Here is a 15,204-nt window from a genome sequence, read left to right as displayed (position 1 = left end):
ATCTGATATTCAATCTTTCATCACCTAATCTTTTTGTTATCCTCATAACCTTACTCTTTCCTGTATTCACCTTTAATTTTCTTCTTTTGCACACCCTACCAAATTCATCCACCAATCTCTGCAACTTCTCTTCAGAATCTCCCAAGAGCACAGTGTCATCAGCAAAGAGCAGCTGTGACAACTCCCACTTTGTGTGTGATTCTTTATCTTTTAACTCCACGCCTCTTGCCAAGACCCTCGCATTTACTTCTCTTACAACCCCATCTATAAATATATTAAACAACCACGGTGACATCACACATCCTTGTCTAAGGCCTACTTTTACTGGGAAAAAATTTCCCTCTTTCCTACATACTCTAACTTGAGCCTCACTATCCTCGTAAAAACTCTTCACTGCTTTCAGTAACCTACCTCCTACACCATACACTTGCAACATCTGCCACATTGCCCCCCTATCCACCCTGTCATACGCCTTTTCCAAATCCATAAATGCCACAAAGACCTCTTTAGCCTTATCTAAATACTGTTCACTTATATGTTTCACTGTTAACACCTGGTCCACACACCCCCTACCTTTCCTAAAGCCTCCTTGTTCATCTGCTATCCTATTCTCCGTCTTACTCTTAATTCTTTCAATTATAACTCTACCATACACTTTACCAGGTACATTATATTATAATAATTGTATAAATAATGTCGGCACATTCGTGACTGCGTATTAGACTGGCCAGTTGGACACGTATTGGACAGTGACGTCATTTGTTTACTCTTGAATATTGGGAAAAATCGAACATTTCTGCTAATTTGAGCTCAATTTCAAGGTACTGTTCATCGTGAAACAAATCAAAATCATCTCCTTTACTGTAATGTATCTTCCATTCTGTCAAATGAGACCAAGAAAATGAGAATAGTCATAAATACCATACAAAAATACACTGCAAAGTCGCTGTTTTAAACCCCAAAAAAAACATGGTCGGAGGTTTTTTTTTCTCATTATGCACTGCATGCTGCAGAATTTTTTTTTATACTGTGCACACTGACCACACAGACCCATTCTTTTATATGTAGGCCTACCAGCTTTCTTCCACCGACCGACACTGGCTCTCAAGCCGTGATATTACAGGACTGACACTGAAAAGGTTAAGTGAGGAGAGGCTGTATAGGGTTTCCTACTATCCATGGTTTCAGGTATCCACAGTAGATCTTGGAATGTATCCCCCATGGATACGGGAGGGGGGACTACTGTAATTTTTTTTTTTAAAACTATCCATGGTTTCAGGTATCCACAGTAGATCTTGGAATGTATCCCCCATGGATACGGGAGGGGGACTACTGTAATTTTTTTCTTTTTTAAAGCTAACCCTCTCCCACCGAGGCAGGGTGACCCAAAAAAGGAGAAGCATCATTAAGGTTTTCTTATTTTTAGCAATTTATACAGGGGAAGGGGTTACTAACCCCCTTTCTCCTGTACAGCCTCTCCTCACTTAGCAACGTACTCGTTTACCAATGACTCAGACTTACAATGGGGGCTCTGGCCAGTGTGCATACCTAAATAATGTATATTAGAGCTGGTTTCTCCTGTTCTGTTTATTACAATATACAGTACACTACTGTATAAACATTTTAAAAAAATGTTATAAATGGTGCAAAGGTGACATTAAAACAATGTCAAAGATGGTTGACATAAACCCACTACCATTATGGTATGCTCCTTGCTTAGCGACGAATTTGTTTGCCAACGTGGTCTTAGGAATGGAACTCCATCATTAAGTGAGGAGAGGCTGTATTTTAAGATGAAGTATTCTTTTTTGACTTCCCTATGGGGATGAAAGGAAATGGATAAGAACAAGAACTGTTTAAAAAAATAGATGAAAACTGATAAGTGTGTGTACCCATACATGTACATACATATGCAGTGTGCCCTAAGTGTAAGTAGAAGTAGCAGTCTTCCATGTTTATCAGACAGAAAAGATGCCATTAAGCCTACCATCGTGTAAAACAGTTACAGGTTTCCATTTCAAACTCATTTGGAAAGATAGTAGTAGCTTCCTGGGTGGTAGCTGTCTACCAACTTACTACTTTATATTTGTTTATTGTGCTTTTAGGACACATTTGGCCGAGCCAAGACTTGGGTAAAGGAACTCCAAAGGCAGGCATCCCCCAACATTGTGATTGCTTTAGCAGGCAACAAAGCAGATTTAGCCAATAAAAGGATGGTGGAATATGAGGAGGCTCAAACCTATGCAGAGGAGAACTCCTTGCTTTTTATGGAAACCTCAGCCAAGACTGCTATGAATGTTAATGATATTTTCTTGGCAATAGGTGAGTAACTTAAAATTAATAAGGACTAATCAGTGTAATTTACATGTGTGGTATTTGTTTTAAATACAGTGGACCCCTGTGTTTCGGTGGCCGCGACTTTCGTGAAATCCGACTTTCAGCAGCTTTTTTCGTCAAGATATAGTCTCGCGGTTCATGATTGACCCGTGATTCGTCCGTTGTATGGGACGCGTCCATGCAGCCAGGAGCAGCCGGGCGTACACAAAGGCTACCACACAACATTCAGAGAGTCAGTGTGGTATGATTTGTGGGCGAGTGACCATCACCTCACAGGTTCATACGATACCTTTCATAATAATCCATTGTTTTTTGTGCTTGCAACTGCTAAATAAGCCACCATGGGCCCAAAGAAAGCTCATAGTGCCAGCCCTTTCATAAAGAAGGAAAGAAACACGATAGAATTTGAGAAAAAACCTGTAGCAAAGTACCAAAGTGGAGCGGGAAGAGAGAGAGAGAGAATGTGCCTTCTTCAGTGATTCTGTGATATGTACGATACTAAAGCAGCAGGTATACTATAGCGCCAGCCAGCAATAAAGTGTAGCATTAACAGTGTAGCAAGTAAGTTAAGTGATTAAGTGAGGGAAAAATGACACGAAAGTAACTCTCCAATGTTGTTGGTGTATAGGACCACTGAACATATGCCGCCCTGCTATCTTCCACCACCCTAAACCTCTGCCAGCATCTCCTCCATCAAACTAATTGAACTAACATCTCCAAGTTAAATGTAAATATTTCTTATTTGTAAATTAGTGTAAATATCTCTTATTAATAAATTACGTACATTGTTTGTGTGAATAGTGGTGGTGGCTTCTGCTGCAGCCTCCACCACCACTAATATGTATGGCATCTCTGTGGCCCTTATAAACCCAACAACAACACTACCACCATCGCCACTAGTGACATACGGAGTTGTTTAGTTTAATATGTTTATTATGCACCCCATACCCATCCTGTGGGCGGTAGTCAAAAGATTACAGAGGTACATAATGAGTCCAGGGACTGGGCCTCAAAGTTTTGATGGCTGAGCAAGTTACAGAGGTAATGAATTCACAATTTACAAAGGTAATGAACTCGCAATTTACAAAGGTAATGAACTCCAGGTAGGTCTAGTCACAATCATGACAAGTTACAAAGGTATTAACAGATGGAGTGACATATTTTATTAATTCTAGAGTATATATCATGTTTCTGTTATTAATATTGTTTATTGTGTTATTTATCTATCACAATTCATCCGGTATAAGCCATAGAGATGATATTAGCGTCATATTGAAGCATAATAAACTCTCCTCCCTCTCACCTTCTACCTGTCTGCCATACACCAACAAGAGTCTTGAATAAAGGTAAGTGTGATGTTAAATGTTCATTTATCCATTTTATTAGTGCTTTATATTTATTTGTCATTGTTTTCTGTATGTAAATCTATATTTAATCTTTGAAAAAAAAATTTTTTGTTAATACTTTTGGGTGTCTGAAATGGATTAATTGGATTTCCATTATTTCTTGTGGGGAAAATGGTTTCGCTGTTCGTGAATTTCGCCATTCAGCAGACTCTGGAACAAATTAATCACGAAACTCGGGGGTCCACTGTATGTGCATTAGGAAATAACTCTGTGCTCAGTATAAGTTGTAATTTTGTGTGACATCGACATTTTTGCGTTTTGAATGTGTGTGTGTGTGTGTGTGTGTGTGTGTGTGATGGAGTGGCTGTTTGTATACGATTTTGTATCCCCATGTTTCAGTATTAGTGTAATAGTGTTAATCAAATTTACAATTCAATTTTAAGCTTTGTTTATTATTTATGATTGTAATGCTATACTGTGCATTGCTTGAGATTTGGCATTCAGTATATTTGGATTAGGATAATAAAATTGTCGTTTTAATTTGTAGCTGTGTACCTTTTGTGTGACCATTTAGGGATTTAGAGAAATAATTAAAGCATGTTCAGTTCAGTGGGAGGCACTTTTTTTTTTTTTGTCAGTTTCTATAATAGTTTAGTTGCATTATATAAATAAAATTTAGCATACACACTTGGGTGTGCACGCACATTGGCATGGTACCCACTCAGTGTAACATTTACAAATATTTTCAGTTTGAAATGAAGGGTGTGGTATATTGTTATGAAGACATAAATATTGTATTGACATACGTTCAGTTTTAAACAACGAAAATTATTATGGTAAATATTAAATATTAGTCACTGGTTTTATATATTTCAGCTAAGAAATTGCCAAAGAGTGACAGTAATGCCAGTGGTTCTGTCAGTGGTAATGTCAGCCTGTCTAATAACCAGCCAGCGCAGGGTACTGCTGGCTGTTGCAAGTGATCACCTTTATTACAGGTAAGAAAACATTGGTAATAAATTTAGGATTTTTTTTTTAGGCCAAGCAGCTTTTTTTTTTTTTTTTTTTTTTTTAACAAGTCGGCCATCTCCCACCGAGGCAGGGTGACCCAAAAAGAAAGAAAATCCCCAAAAAGAAAATACTTCCATCATCATTCAACACTTTCACCTCACTCACACATAATCACTGTTTTTGCAGAGGTGCTCAGAAACACAACAGTTTAGAAGCATATACGTATAAAGATACACGACATATCCCTCCAAACTGCTAATGTCCTGAACCCCTCCTTTAAAGTGCAGGCATTGTACTTCCCATTTCCAGGACTCAAGTCCGACTATGTAAAAATAACCGGTTTCCCTGAATCCTTTCACTAAATATTACCCTGTTCACACTCCAACAGATCATCAGGTCCCAAATACCATTCGTCTCCATTCACTCCTATCGAACATGCTCATGCATGCCTGCTGCAAGTCCAAGCCCCTCGCCCACAAAAACCTCCCTTACCCCTTCCTTCCAACCTTTTCAAGGACGACCCCTACCCCGCCTTCCTTCCCCTACAGATTTATACACTCTCCATGTCATTCTACTTTGATCCATTCTCTCTAAATGACCAAACTACCTCAACAACCCCTCTTCAGCCCTCTGACTAATACTTTTATTAACTCCACACCTTCTCCTAATTTCCACACTCCGAATTTTCTGCATAATATTTACACCACACATTGCCCTTAGAACCTCTCCACTGCCTCCAACCGCCTCCTCGCTGCTGCATTCACAGCCCAAGCTTCACATCCATATAAGAGTGTTGGTACTACTATACTTTCATACATTCCCCTCTTTGCCCCCATAGACAGCGTTTTTTGTCTCCACATATACCTCAACGCACTACTTGCCTTTTTTTCCCTCGTCAATTCTATGATTAACCTCATCCTTCATAAATCCATCCGCAGACACATCAACTCCCAAGTATCTGAAAACATTCACTTCTTCCATACTCCTCCTCCCCAATTTGATATCCAATTTTTCTTTATCTAAATCATTTGATACCCTCAACACCTTACTCTTTTCTATGTTCACTTTCAACTTTCTACCTTTACACACACTCCCAAACCCATCCACTAACCTTTGCAATTTTTTATTAGAATCTCCCATAAACACAGTACATATCATCAGCAAAAAGCAGCTGTGTCAATTCCCATTTTGTATTTGATTCCCCATAATTTAATCCCACCCCTCTCCTGAACACCCTAGCATTTACTTCTTTTACAACCCCATCTATAAATATATTAAACAACCATGGTGACATTACACATCCCTGTCTAAGACCTACTTTTACCGGGAAGTAGTCTCCCTCTCTTCTACACACCCTAACCTGAGCCTCACTATCCTCATAAAAACTCTTTACAGCATTTAGTAACTTACCACCTATTCCATATACTTGCAACATCTGCAGCATGTTGAGGTGTTATTTAAATAAGAGTTTTGTAGCACTTCACCAGCCAGAATTTAAGCATTTTTCAAGTTTATTAGCCATCAGAATTGAAGAATTTCTTCTTGACTCTGTGATTTATATTGCACTTGTCAGCCCCAATATTTCATCATTGATGATTTATTTAGCATTCACTAATTTCTTTAGATTTACGGAACTAGTTTTGGATGTCTTCTATGCAATGATTTTTATAATATCTTTCAATTATTTATAGTCCCAAGTTGTTGAAATGTTTTGTAATGGAAAAACTGGTAAATGTGATGACTTTTGGTGCATATCAGATTTCCTTGTTTTGTTAGTGTATTACAATACAGTAATGCATAAAGGAAAGAACACCAAATGGATTTTATAAAACCTAGCTTTTTTGGATGACTTTTACTCAAGATTTGTAATATACAGTAATGTAGTGTATATTGTAGCTTTGCAATGCTTCAGGTCCAACATCCAAAGTTTGTGATACTTAATTCTTGCTTAGAACTTTCCTTCCTTGAAGATGGCTTTATGTAGAGTAACATTTACTAAAGAATTTCAAGCTGGTTTATTAGTCGTTAAATTGAGTAAAGCAGCTGTCATGTGCTTGCACTGGTTAACCCTTTGACTGTTTCGGTCGTGTATATACGTATATGTCTTACAAGCCACAGTGTTTGACGTATAAATACTCAAAAATTCTAGCAGCTTCAAATCAAGCAGGAGAAAGCTGGTAGGCCCACATGTGAGAGAATGGGTGTGTGTAGTCAGTGTGCACCAAGCAAAAAAAGTCCTGCAGCACGCAGTGCATAATGAGAAAACAAAAAACTCCAACCGTGTTTTCGGATTAAAACGCCAAATTTGTGGTGTATTTTCGTATAGTATTTATGGTTGTATTCTCATTTTCTTTGTCTCATTTGATAGAATGGAAAACATATTATAGAATCTTGAAATGGACATCAAATTTGGGGAAATGTTGGAAATTTGCCAATGTTCAAAAGTAAACAAATGATGTCATTGTCCAATAAATGTTCAACTAGCCATTCTAATATGCAATCATGAATGGGTTGACATTATTTATACAATCATTACAATATTGCAGTAGTCTGCATAACAGTAAATCTTCTATTTTTTGTTTGAATAAAAATTCAAAATAGAAAGCAAGAGTAATATAAGTGGGGCCTGGGGAGGTGACTGATGAACAAAGAAAATGTTATTTTAGAGCCAGGAATGTCTTCATTGTTCATTCTGGACCCTATTTTGAAATTGGCATATTTTTTAATTTGTGAGAAATAGGCCAAATTGCAAATTTCTGACCACGTCATTGGGTAGTTGAAATCGGTAAATGGGCAGTTTCTTGTACTCAGTCGATAGAACAAATGGAGTTCTAAAGAAATAGCTATGAGTTAGGTCAACTGGAACAATGGAATTAGCCGAAAATAGGGCTCAAATTTGACAAAATCGCTAACTTTGCAAGAGCGTAATTCCATAAGTTTTCCATCAAATTTTCTTCTTTTGGTGTCATCACCATCAGGAAAAGATTCTCTATCATTTCATAAGAAATTAATTTTTTTTTTCTTTTTCAACACCAGGAGACACCTCGGGATTTGGGATTGCGACAGTCAAGGGGTTAATAATACAGCCTCTCCTCAATTAGTGATGTACTTGTTTACTGATGCCTCACTTACAACGGGCTCTGACCACTATTCATACCTAAATAATGTATATTAGAGCTGATTTCCTTTATCCTGTTTATTTCAGTATACAGTAGGGCCTCACTTTTCGGCGTTTCGCCTTACGGCGTTCTGCTAATACAGCGATCTCATATTATGACCAAAACTCTCTATACGGCAAGTGGTCTTTCAAATACGGCATGGCCACCCGGTTTGTTTACATTGTCCATAAGCACATCTCTCTATTATGTAATAATAATCACTCTTGGACACATTAAATGTCTTATTTTACGTTAATATAGACATTTTCATTAATCCATCTATTATATTTTTTTAAAAATTATGTAAGAAACACGTTACATAACATATAAACATTTTGTTTATATACTATGGAGGTGTGGTAGCCGGGCGGATGGAAAACATTACGTCACTCCCCTTAACGCTTTTGTTTGCAATTCTCAGCATGAATTATTCATTACTTCTCCCTTTGTTTATGATATCTAAAGGTAGTTGATAGAAATGATTAAACTCAGTGAACATGGTATGTCGATGGTAATATGTCTCTGGGCCACATTAAATATCGTGTAGCTGTATAGGTAGGTGTAGGTATGTTGCCCAGGTGGACTACATACCTACATTATTATTATAACTGATAATTATACGTATGTGCACCTGTACCTAAGTAAACTTACACGCTGTGCTGGCTTGCAGGTACACATTAAAATCACTAAGAGTGTCTTATTAGTCTTGAAGATGCCATGTTAATAATGACAATAATAATAACAATAATCACTAAGGAGCATTAAATATCGTATAAAATGTTAATATAGACATTTTGCTTAATCCATCTAAATACACCCCACAGTAGAATAAACTAACATAAATATGAGATATGGTAGCCAGGTGACTTGTAGGACTTGTAGTAGCCAGGCAACTTGTAGTAGCCAGGCAACTTGTGGCAGCCAGGCAACTTGTGGCAGCCAGGCAACTTGTAGGATTTGTGGTAGCCAGGCAACTTGTAGGACTTGTGGTAGCCAGGCAACTTGTAGGACTTGTGGTAGCCAGGCAACTTGTAGGACTTGGGGTAGCCAGGCAACTTGTAGGACTTGTGGTAGCCAGGCAACTTGTAGGACTTGTGATAGCCAGGCAACTTGTAGGACTTGTGATAGCCAGGCAACTTGTAGGACTTGATAGCCAGGCAACTTGTAGGACTTGTGATAGCCAGGCAACTTGTAGGACTTGTGATAGCCAGGCAACTTGTAGGACTTGATAGCCAGGCAACTTGTAGGACTTGTGATGAAAACCAGACGCACTCATCTGGTTTGCTTACATTATATGTAGGTGGGGTGGGAAGGGCTGCCCTTCCTGGCTACCCATACTTCCCAACCTGACTTCATACAAATAAAACTCACCTCTCACCCTTCATTAAGACTACATATATTTTAAGGTAATTAGCCCTTTGACTGTTTCGGTCGTATATATACATCTTATGCACCACTGTTTCTGACGTACAGTGGACCCCCGCATAGCGACCTTAATCCGTGCAAGAGGGCTGATTGTTATGTGAAATGTTTGGTATGCGAATGAATTTTCCCCATAAGAAATAATGGAAATCAAATTAATTCGTGCAAGACACCCAAAAGTATGAAAAAAAAAAATTTTACCACATGAAATATACATTTTCCTACACACAAAGAGAAGGATACATGCACAATAGTAGAGTAGTACATGCACAATATATATTGTGCATGTACTACTATACTAAATGAAGAATAAATGACACTTACCTTTATTGAAGATGCAGCAATAACTGATGAGACACTGTGTCCTGGGAGTGCCTTTTCCTCCTGAGTACTGTAGGTCCTGTTTGGCATTTTCTTCCAGAACAGGCCTTATCACACTGTGTATGCCACTACGATTCTTAAATCTCTCAAACCAACCTTTGCTGGCTTTAAATTCACCAATATGAGCACTAGTTCCAGGCATTTTTCCCTGTTCACCTGGGTGTTAGTCGACTGGTGTGGGTTGCATCCTGGGAGACAAGATTAAGGACCCAAATGGAAATAAGTTAGACAGTCTTCGATGACACTGACTTTTTTGGGTTATCCTGGGTGGCAAATCCTCTGGGGTTAATTGTTTCTTGGTATTCTCAATAAGCCACACCAACAACGGTGCTACAGCAGCAGCAGCAGCAGCTGACGGTGGTACAGCAGCAACAGACGATGCTACAGCAGCAACAGACGATGCTACAGCAGCAGCAGACGATGCTACAGCAGCAGCAGACGATGCTACAGCAGCAACAGACGATGCTACAGCAGCAGCAGACGATGCTACAGCAGCAGCAGACGATGCTACAGCAGCAGCAGACGATGCTACAGCAGCAGCAGACGATGCTACAGCAGCAGCAGACGATGCTACAGCAGCAGCAGACGATGCTACAGCAGCAGCAGACGATGCTACAGCAGCAGCAGCAGCTGACGGTGGTACAACAGCAGCGCAGCTGACAGTGCAGCAGCAGCTGACAGTGCAGCAGCAGCTGACGGTGGTACAGCAGCAGCTGTACCACCAATAGTAGCGATGGTTGATAGGGGTTTATTTTACAACCTGGCCAGCTCGGAGACACGCACTCCACTTTCATACTTATCAATGATCTTTTTCTTCATCTCTATAGTAATTCTCACCCTTATTGCTGTAGGGTTGGCACTAGAAGCTTTCTTGGGGCCCATGGTCACTTATTTTCCAGAAAAAATCACCAAAAACACTGTAATAATACGAAATGTTCCGATTGTATGCTTGGATGTTACCGCGGAGGCTGGCTGGTAAACAATGCCACCGGCGGAACTTGTGAGCGTGGCTCAGGCCGCACATTGGACGCGTCTCGGACGAAGGGCGGTGAGCGGGTTTTTGGGCAGTATGCGAGGCAAAATTTTTGCGAAAAAAGCGAGCGGTATGAGGATTGTATGGTATGCGATGTGTGCGGTATGCAGGGGTCCACTGTATTTATACACGTAAATTCTAGCGGCTTCAGATCAAGCGGGAGAAAGCTGGTAGGCCCACATGTGAGAGAATGGGTCTGTGTGCACCACATAAAAAAATCCTGCATGCAGTGCGTAATGAGAATAAGAAAAACTGACCGTTTTTTGGGATTAAAACGCCGACTTTGAGGTGTATTTTTGTATAGTATTTATCGTTTTCATGGTCACAGGTGATAAAATGGAAAACATACTACAGATGAAAACGACCTTGAAATTGAGCTCAAAGTTTATTTATTTATTAATTTGAACATGATACATAGAAGTACAGAAAAATACAGTGGCGGAAATGTTCGATTTTTACAAATGTTCAGGAGTAAGCAAATCACACCACACGTCCAATACACTTCAACCGGGGAGTCTAATATTCTTTCACTAGTGCACTGATATTATTTATACCATTTTTACAATAATGCAGTAGTCTACATAACAGTAAATTTTGTATTTTTTTGTATGAATAAAAAATCAAAATAGAAAGCAATAGTAATATAAAAAGGGGCCTAGAGACGTGACTAATGAACAGAGGATATGTTATTTTAGTGCCAAGAATGTCTACATTGTTTATTCTGGATCCTATTTTGAAATTGGCATCTTTTTTAATTTGCGTGAAATAGACCAAATTGCCAATTTCTGACCCCTTTATTGGGTAGTTCAGATCGGTAAATGGGCGGTTTCTTGTACTCAACTGATAGAAAAAATGGAGTTCTAAAGAAATAGCTATGAGTTTGGTCAACTGGAACAACGGAATTGGCCAAAAGCAGGGCTCAAAGTCGGCGAAATCGCCGATGTCTATTTGTCGCTGAGGCTGCTAACTTTGCGGGAGCGTAATTCCGTGAGTTTTCGACTAAATTTTGTGCTTTTGGTGTCATTACCACTGGGAAAAGATTCTCGATCATTTCATAAGAATTTTTTTTTTTTTTTTTTCCAAAAAATTATCGACATAGAATGACAGTTTCAGAAAGGGGCCTGCGACAGTCAAAGGGTTAATGAGTGTACTATATATGCATTTTATCGCTCTAGGGAGCTTAATGTCGTAGTAGGTATAAGTGGCCAGGCAGGATGCTATACCTCCCACACGACTTTCTACTAATAAATACTTTTCACCTCTCGCCCTACATTTAGACCATTGAGACTACAAATATTTTAAGGTAAGTAATACGTCTACTGTATATGCATTTTATCGCTCTAGGGAGCTTTAAGCATCGTTGTATAGTATATGTGGGCGGGGTGGCCAGGAGGGCTATCACACCTGACTACAAATATTTTGAGGTAAATAATGAGTGTACTGTGTGTGTATTTTACTTTTTAATGCCTAGTTCTATTGCTAACTTAATATATGTTAGTGTAAACTTGTTATCTGGCATATCATTTATAAATGCAAAAAATGGAGTTCCGGTTTCTGGTGAAGTCTGCTTTCCAGCAGTAGCCTGGAACCTAACCTGCCGAATAAGTGGGGCCCTACTGTACATTACACTACTGTATAAACATTTAAAAATATACCAGAAATGTTATAAATGGTACAAAGGTGACATTAAAACAATGTCAGAGATGGTTGACACAAACTCACTACCATTATAGTATGCTCCTCACTTAGCGACGAATTCGTTTAACGACATGGTCTCAGGAAAGGAACTCCGTCGTTAAGTGAGGAGAGGTTGCAATGTGAAAATAGTAATTTTTTTTTTTCAACAAACCAGCCGTATCCCACCAAGGCAGGGTGGCTCAAAAAGAAAAACGAAAGTTTTTCTTTTTAAATTTAGTAATTTGTACAGGAGAAGGGGTTACTAGCCCCTTGCTCTCGGCATTTTACTCGCCTCTTACAACACGCATGGCTTACGGAGGAAGAATTTTGTTCCACTTCCTCATGGAGATAAGAGGAAATAAACAAGAACTAGTAAGCAAATAAAAGAAAACCCAGAGGGGTGTGTGTGTGTGTATACTCTTGTACATGCATGTCTAGTGTGACCTAAGTGTAAGTAGGAGTAACCAGACGTACCTGAAATCTTGCATGTTTGAGACAGAAAAAAAGACACCAGCAATCCTACCATCATGTAAAGCAATTACAGGTCTCCCTCAACATTCGCGAGAGTTGGGGGGTCAAGAGCCTCGCGAATGTTGAAAAATCGCGAATGTCTGGTGCCCCAATATATTGTAGGGAAATCTAATACAATACTGCTTCCTTAACCTATTGAACCATGAACAGTCATAAAACACATGAAAACATCGTAAAATACTATGTATATGTATATACATACATGCTTCTTCCACTCATATATTTGTCCAATCTCTTTTTAAAGCTACCCAAGTTCCAATGATGATGTAAAGAAAGTAGTAAGGGAGAAAAAGTTAGCATATGAGAAGTTTTTACAAAGTAGAAGTGATGCAAGGAGGGAAGAGTATATGGAGAAAAAGAGAGAGGTTAAGAGAGTGGTGAAGCAATGTAAAAAGAGAGCAAATGAGAGAGTGGGTGAGATGTTATCAACAAATTTTGTTGAAAATAAGAAAAAGTTTTGGAGTGAGATTAACAAGTTAAGGAAGCCTAGAGAACAAATGGATTTGTCAGTTAAAAATAGGAGAGGAGAGTTATTAAATGGAGAGTTAGAGGTATTGGGAAGATGGAGGGAATATTTTGAGGAATTGTTAAATGTTGATGAAGATAGGGAAGCTGTGATTTCGTGTATAGGGCAAGGAGGAATAACATCTTGTAGGAGTGAGGAAGAGCCAGTTGTGAGTGTGGGGGAAGTTCGTGAGGCAGTAGGTAAAATGAAAGGGGGTAAGGCAGCCGGGACTGATGGGATAAAGATAGAAATGTTAAAAGCAGGTGGGGATATAGTTTTGGAGTGGTTGGTGCAATTATTTAATAAATGTATGGAAGAGGGTAAGGTACCTAGGGATTGGCAGAGAGCATGCATAGTTCCTTTGTATAAAGGCAAAGGGGACAAAAGAGAGTGTAGAAATTATAGGGGGATAAGTCTGTTGAGTATACCTGGTAAAGTGTATGGTAGTTATTATTGAAAGAATTAAGAGTAAGACGGAGAATAGGATAGCAGATGAACAAGGAGGCTTTAGGAAAGGTAGGGGGTGTGTGGACCAGGTGTTTACAGTGAAACATATAAGTGAACAGTATTTAGATAAGGCTAAAGAGGTCTTTGTGGCATTTATGGATTTGGAAAAGGCGTATGACAGTGTGGATAGGGGAACAATGTGGCAGATGTTGCAGGTGTATGGTGTAGGAGGTAGGTTACTGAAAACAGTGAAGAGTTTTTACGAGGATAGTGAGGCTCAAGTTAGAGTATGTAGGAAAGAGGGAAATTATTTCCCAGTAAAAGTAGGCCTTAGACAAGGATGTGTGATGTCACCGTGGCTGTTTAATATATTTATAGGTGGGGTTGTAAGAGAAGTAAATGCGAGGGTCTTGGGAAGAGGCTTGGAGTTAAAAGATAAAGAATCACACATAAAGTGGGAGTTGTCACTTTTGCTCTTTGCTGATGACACTGTGCTCTTGGGAGATTCTGAAGAGAAGTTGCAGAGATTGGTAGATGAATTTGGTAGGGTGTGCAAAAGAAGAAAATTAAAAGTGAATACAGGAAAGAGTAAGGTTATGAGGATAACAAAAAGATTAGGTGATGGAAGATTGGATATCAGATTGGAGGGAGAGAGTATGGAGGAGGTGAATGTATTCAGATATTTGGGAGTGGACATGTCAGCGGATAGGTCTATGAAAGATGAGGTGAATCATAGAATTGATGAGGGGAAAAGGGTGAGTGGTGCACTTAGGAGTCTGTGGAGACAAAGAACTTTGTCCTTGGAGGCAAAGAGGGGAATGTATGAGAGTATAGTTTTACCAACGCTCTTGTATGGGTGTGAAGCATGGGTGATGAATGTTGCAGCGAGGAGAAGGCTGGAGGCAGTGGAGATGTCATGTCTGAGGGCAATGTGTGGTGTGAATATAATGCAGAGAATTCGTAGTTTGGAAGTTAGGAGGAGGTGCGGGATTACCAAAACTGTTGTCCAGAGGGCTGAGGAAGGGTTGTTGAGGTGGTTCGGACATGTAGAGAGAATGGAGCGAAACAGAATGACTTCAAGAGTGTATCAGTCTATAGTGAAAGGAAGGCGGGGTAGGGGTCGGCCTAGGAAAGGTTGGAGGGAGGGGGTAAAGGAGGTTTTGTGTGCGAGGGGCTTGGACTTACAGCAGGCCTGAGTGAGCGTGTTTGATAGGAGTGAATGGAGACAAATGGTTTTTAATACTTGACGTGCTGTTGGAGTGTGAGCAAAGTAACATTTATGAAGGGGTTCAGGGAAACCGGCAGGCCAGACTTGAGTCATGGAGATGGGAAGTACAGTGCCTGCACTCTGAAGGA

General features: G+C 39.5%; 1 protein-coding gene across 4 annotated transcripts in view; it reads left to right on the top strand.

The window, feature by feature from the left end:
* Rab5 (RAS oncogene family member Rab5) overlaps nt 1-15,204 on the top strand; it is a 50,404-nt gene that overhangs the window by 28,668 nt on the left and 6,532 nt on the right. For all 4 annotated transcript variants that reach the window (XM_053785144.2, XM_053785143.2, XM_053785142.2 and 1 more), the window contains exons 4-5: nt 2,106-2,322; nt 4,560-4,681. In XM_053785144.2, coding sequence (XP_053641119.1) covers nt 2,106-2,322; nt 4,560-4,666 — 324 coding nt within the window. In that variant the 3' untranslated portion in view covers nt 4,667-4,681. The remainder of the gene's footprint in view (nt 1-2,105; nt 2,323-4,559; nt 4,682-15,204) is intronic.

Source organism: Cherax quadricarinatus, chromosome 45 (assembly GCF_038502225.1).
Source record: "Cherax quadricarinatus isolate ZL_2023a chromosome 45, ASM3850222v1, whole genome shotgun sequence".
In the NCBI taxonomy this organism is placed as follows: domain Eukaryota; kingdom Metazoa; phylum Arthropoda; class Malacostraca; order Decapoda; family Parastacidae; genus Cherax; species Cherax quadricarinatus.
Note: the sequence above shows the minus strand (reverse complement) of the source record. Positions and strands in the feature narration are given on the sequence as shown.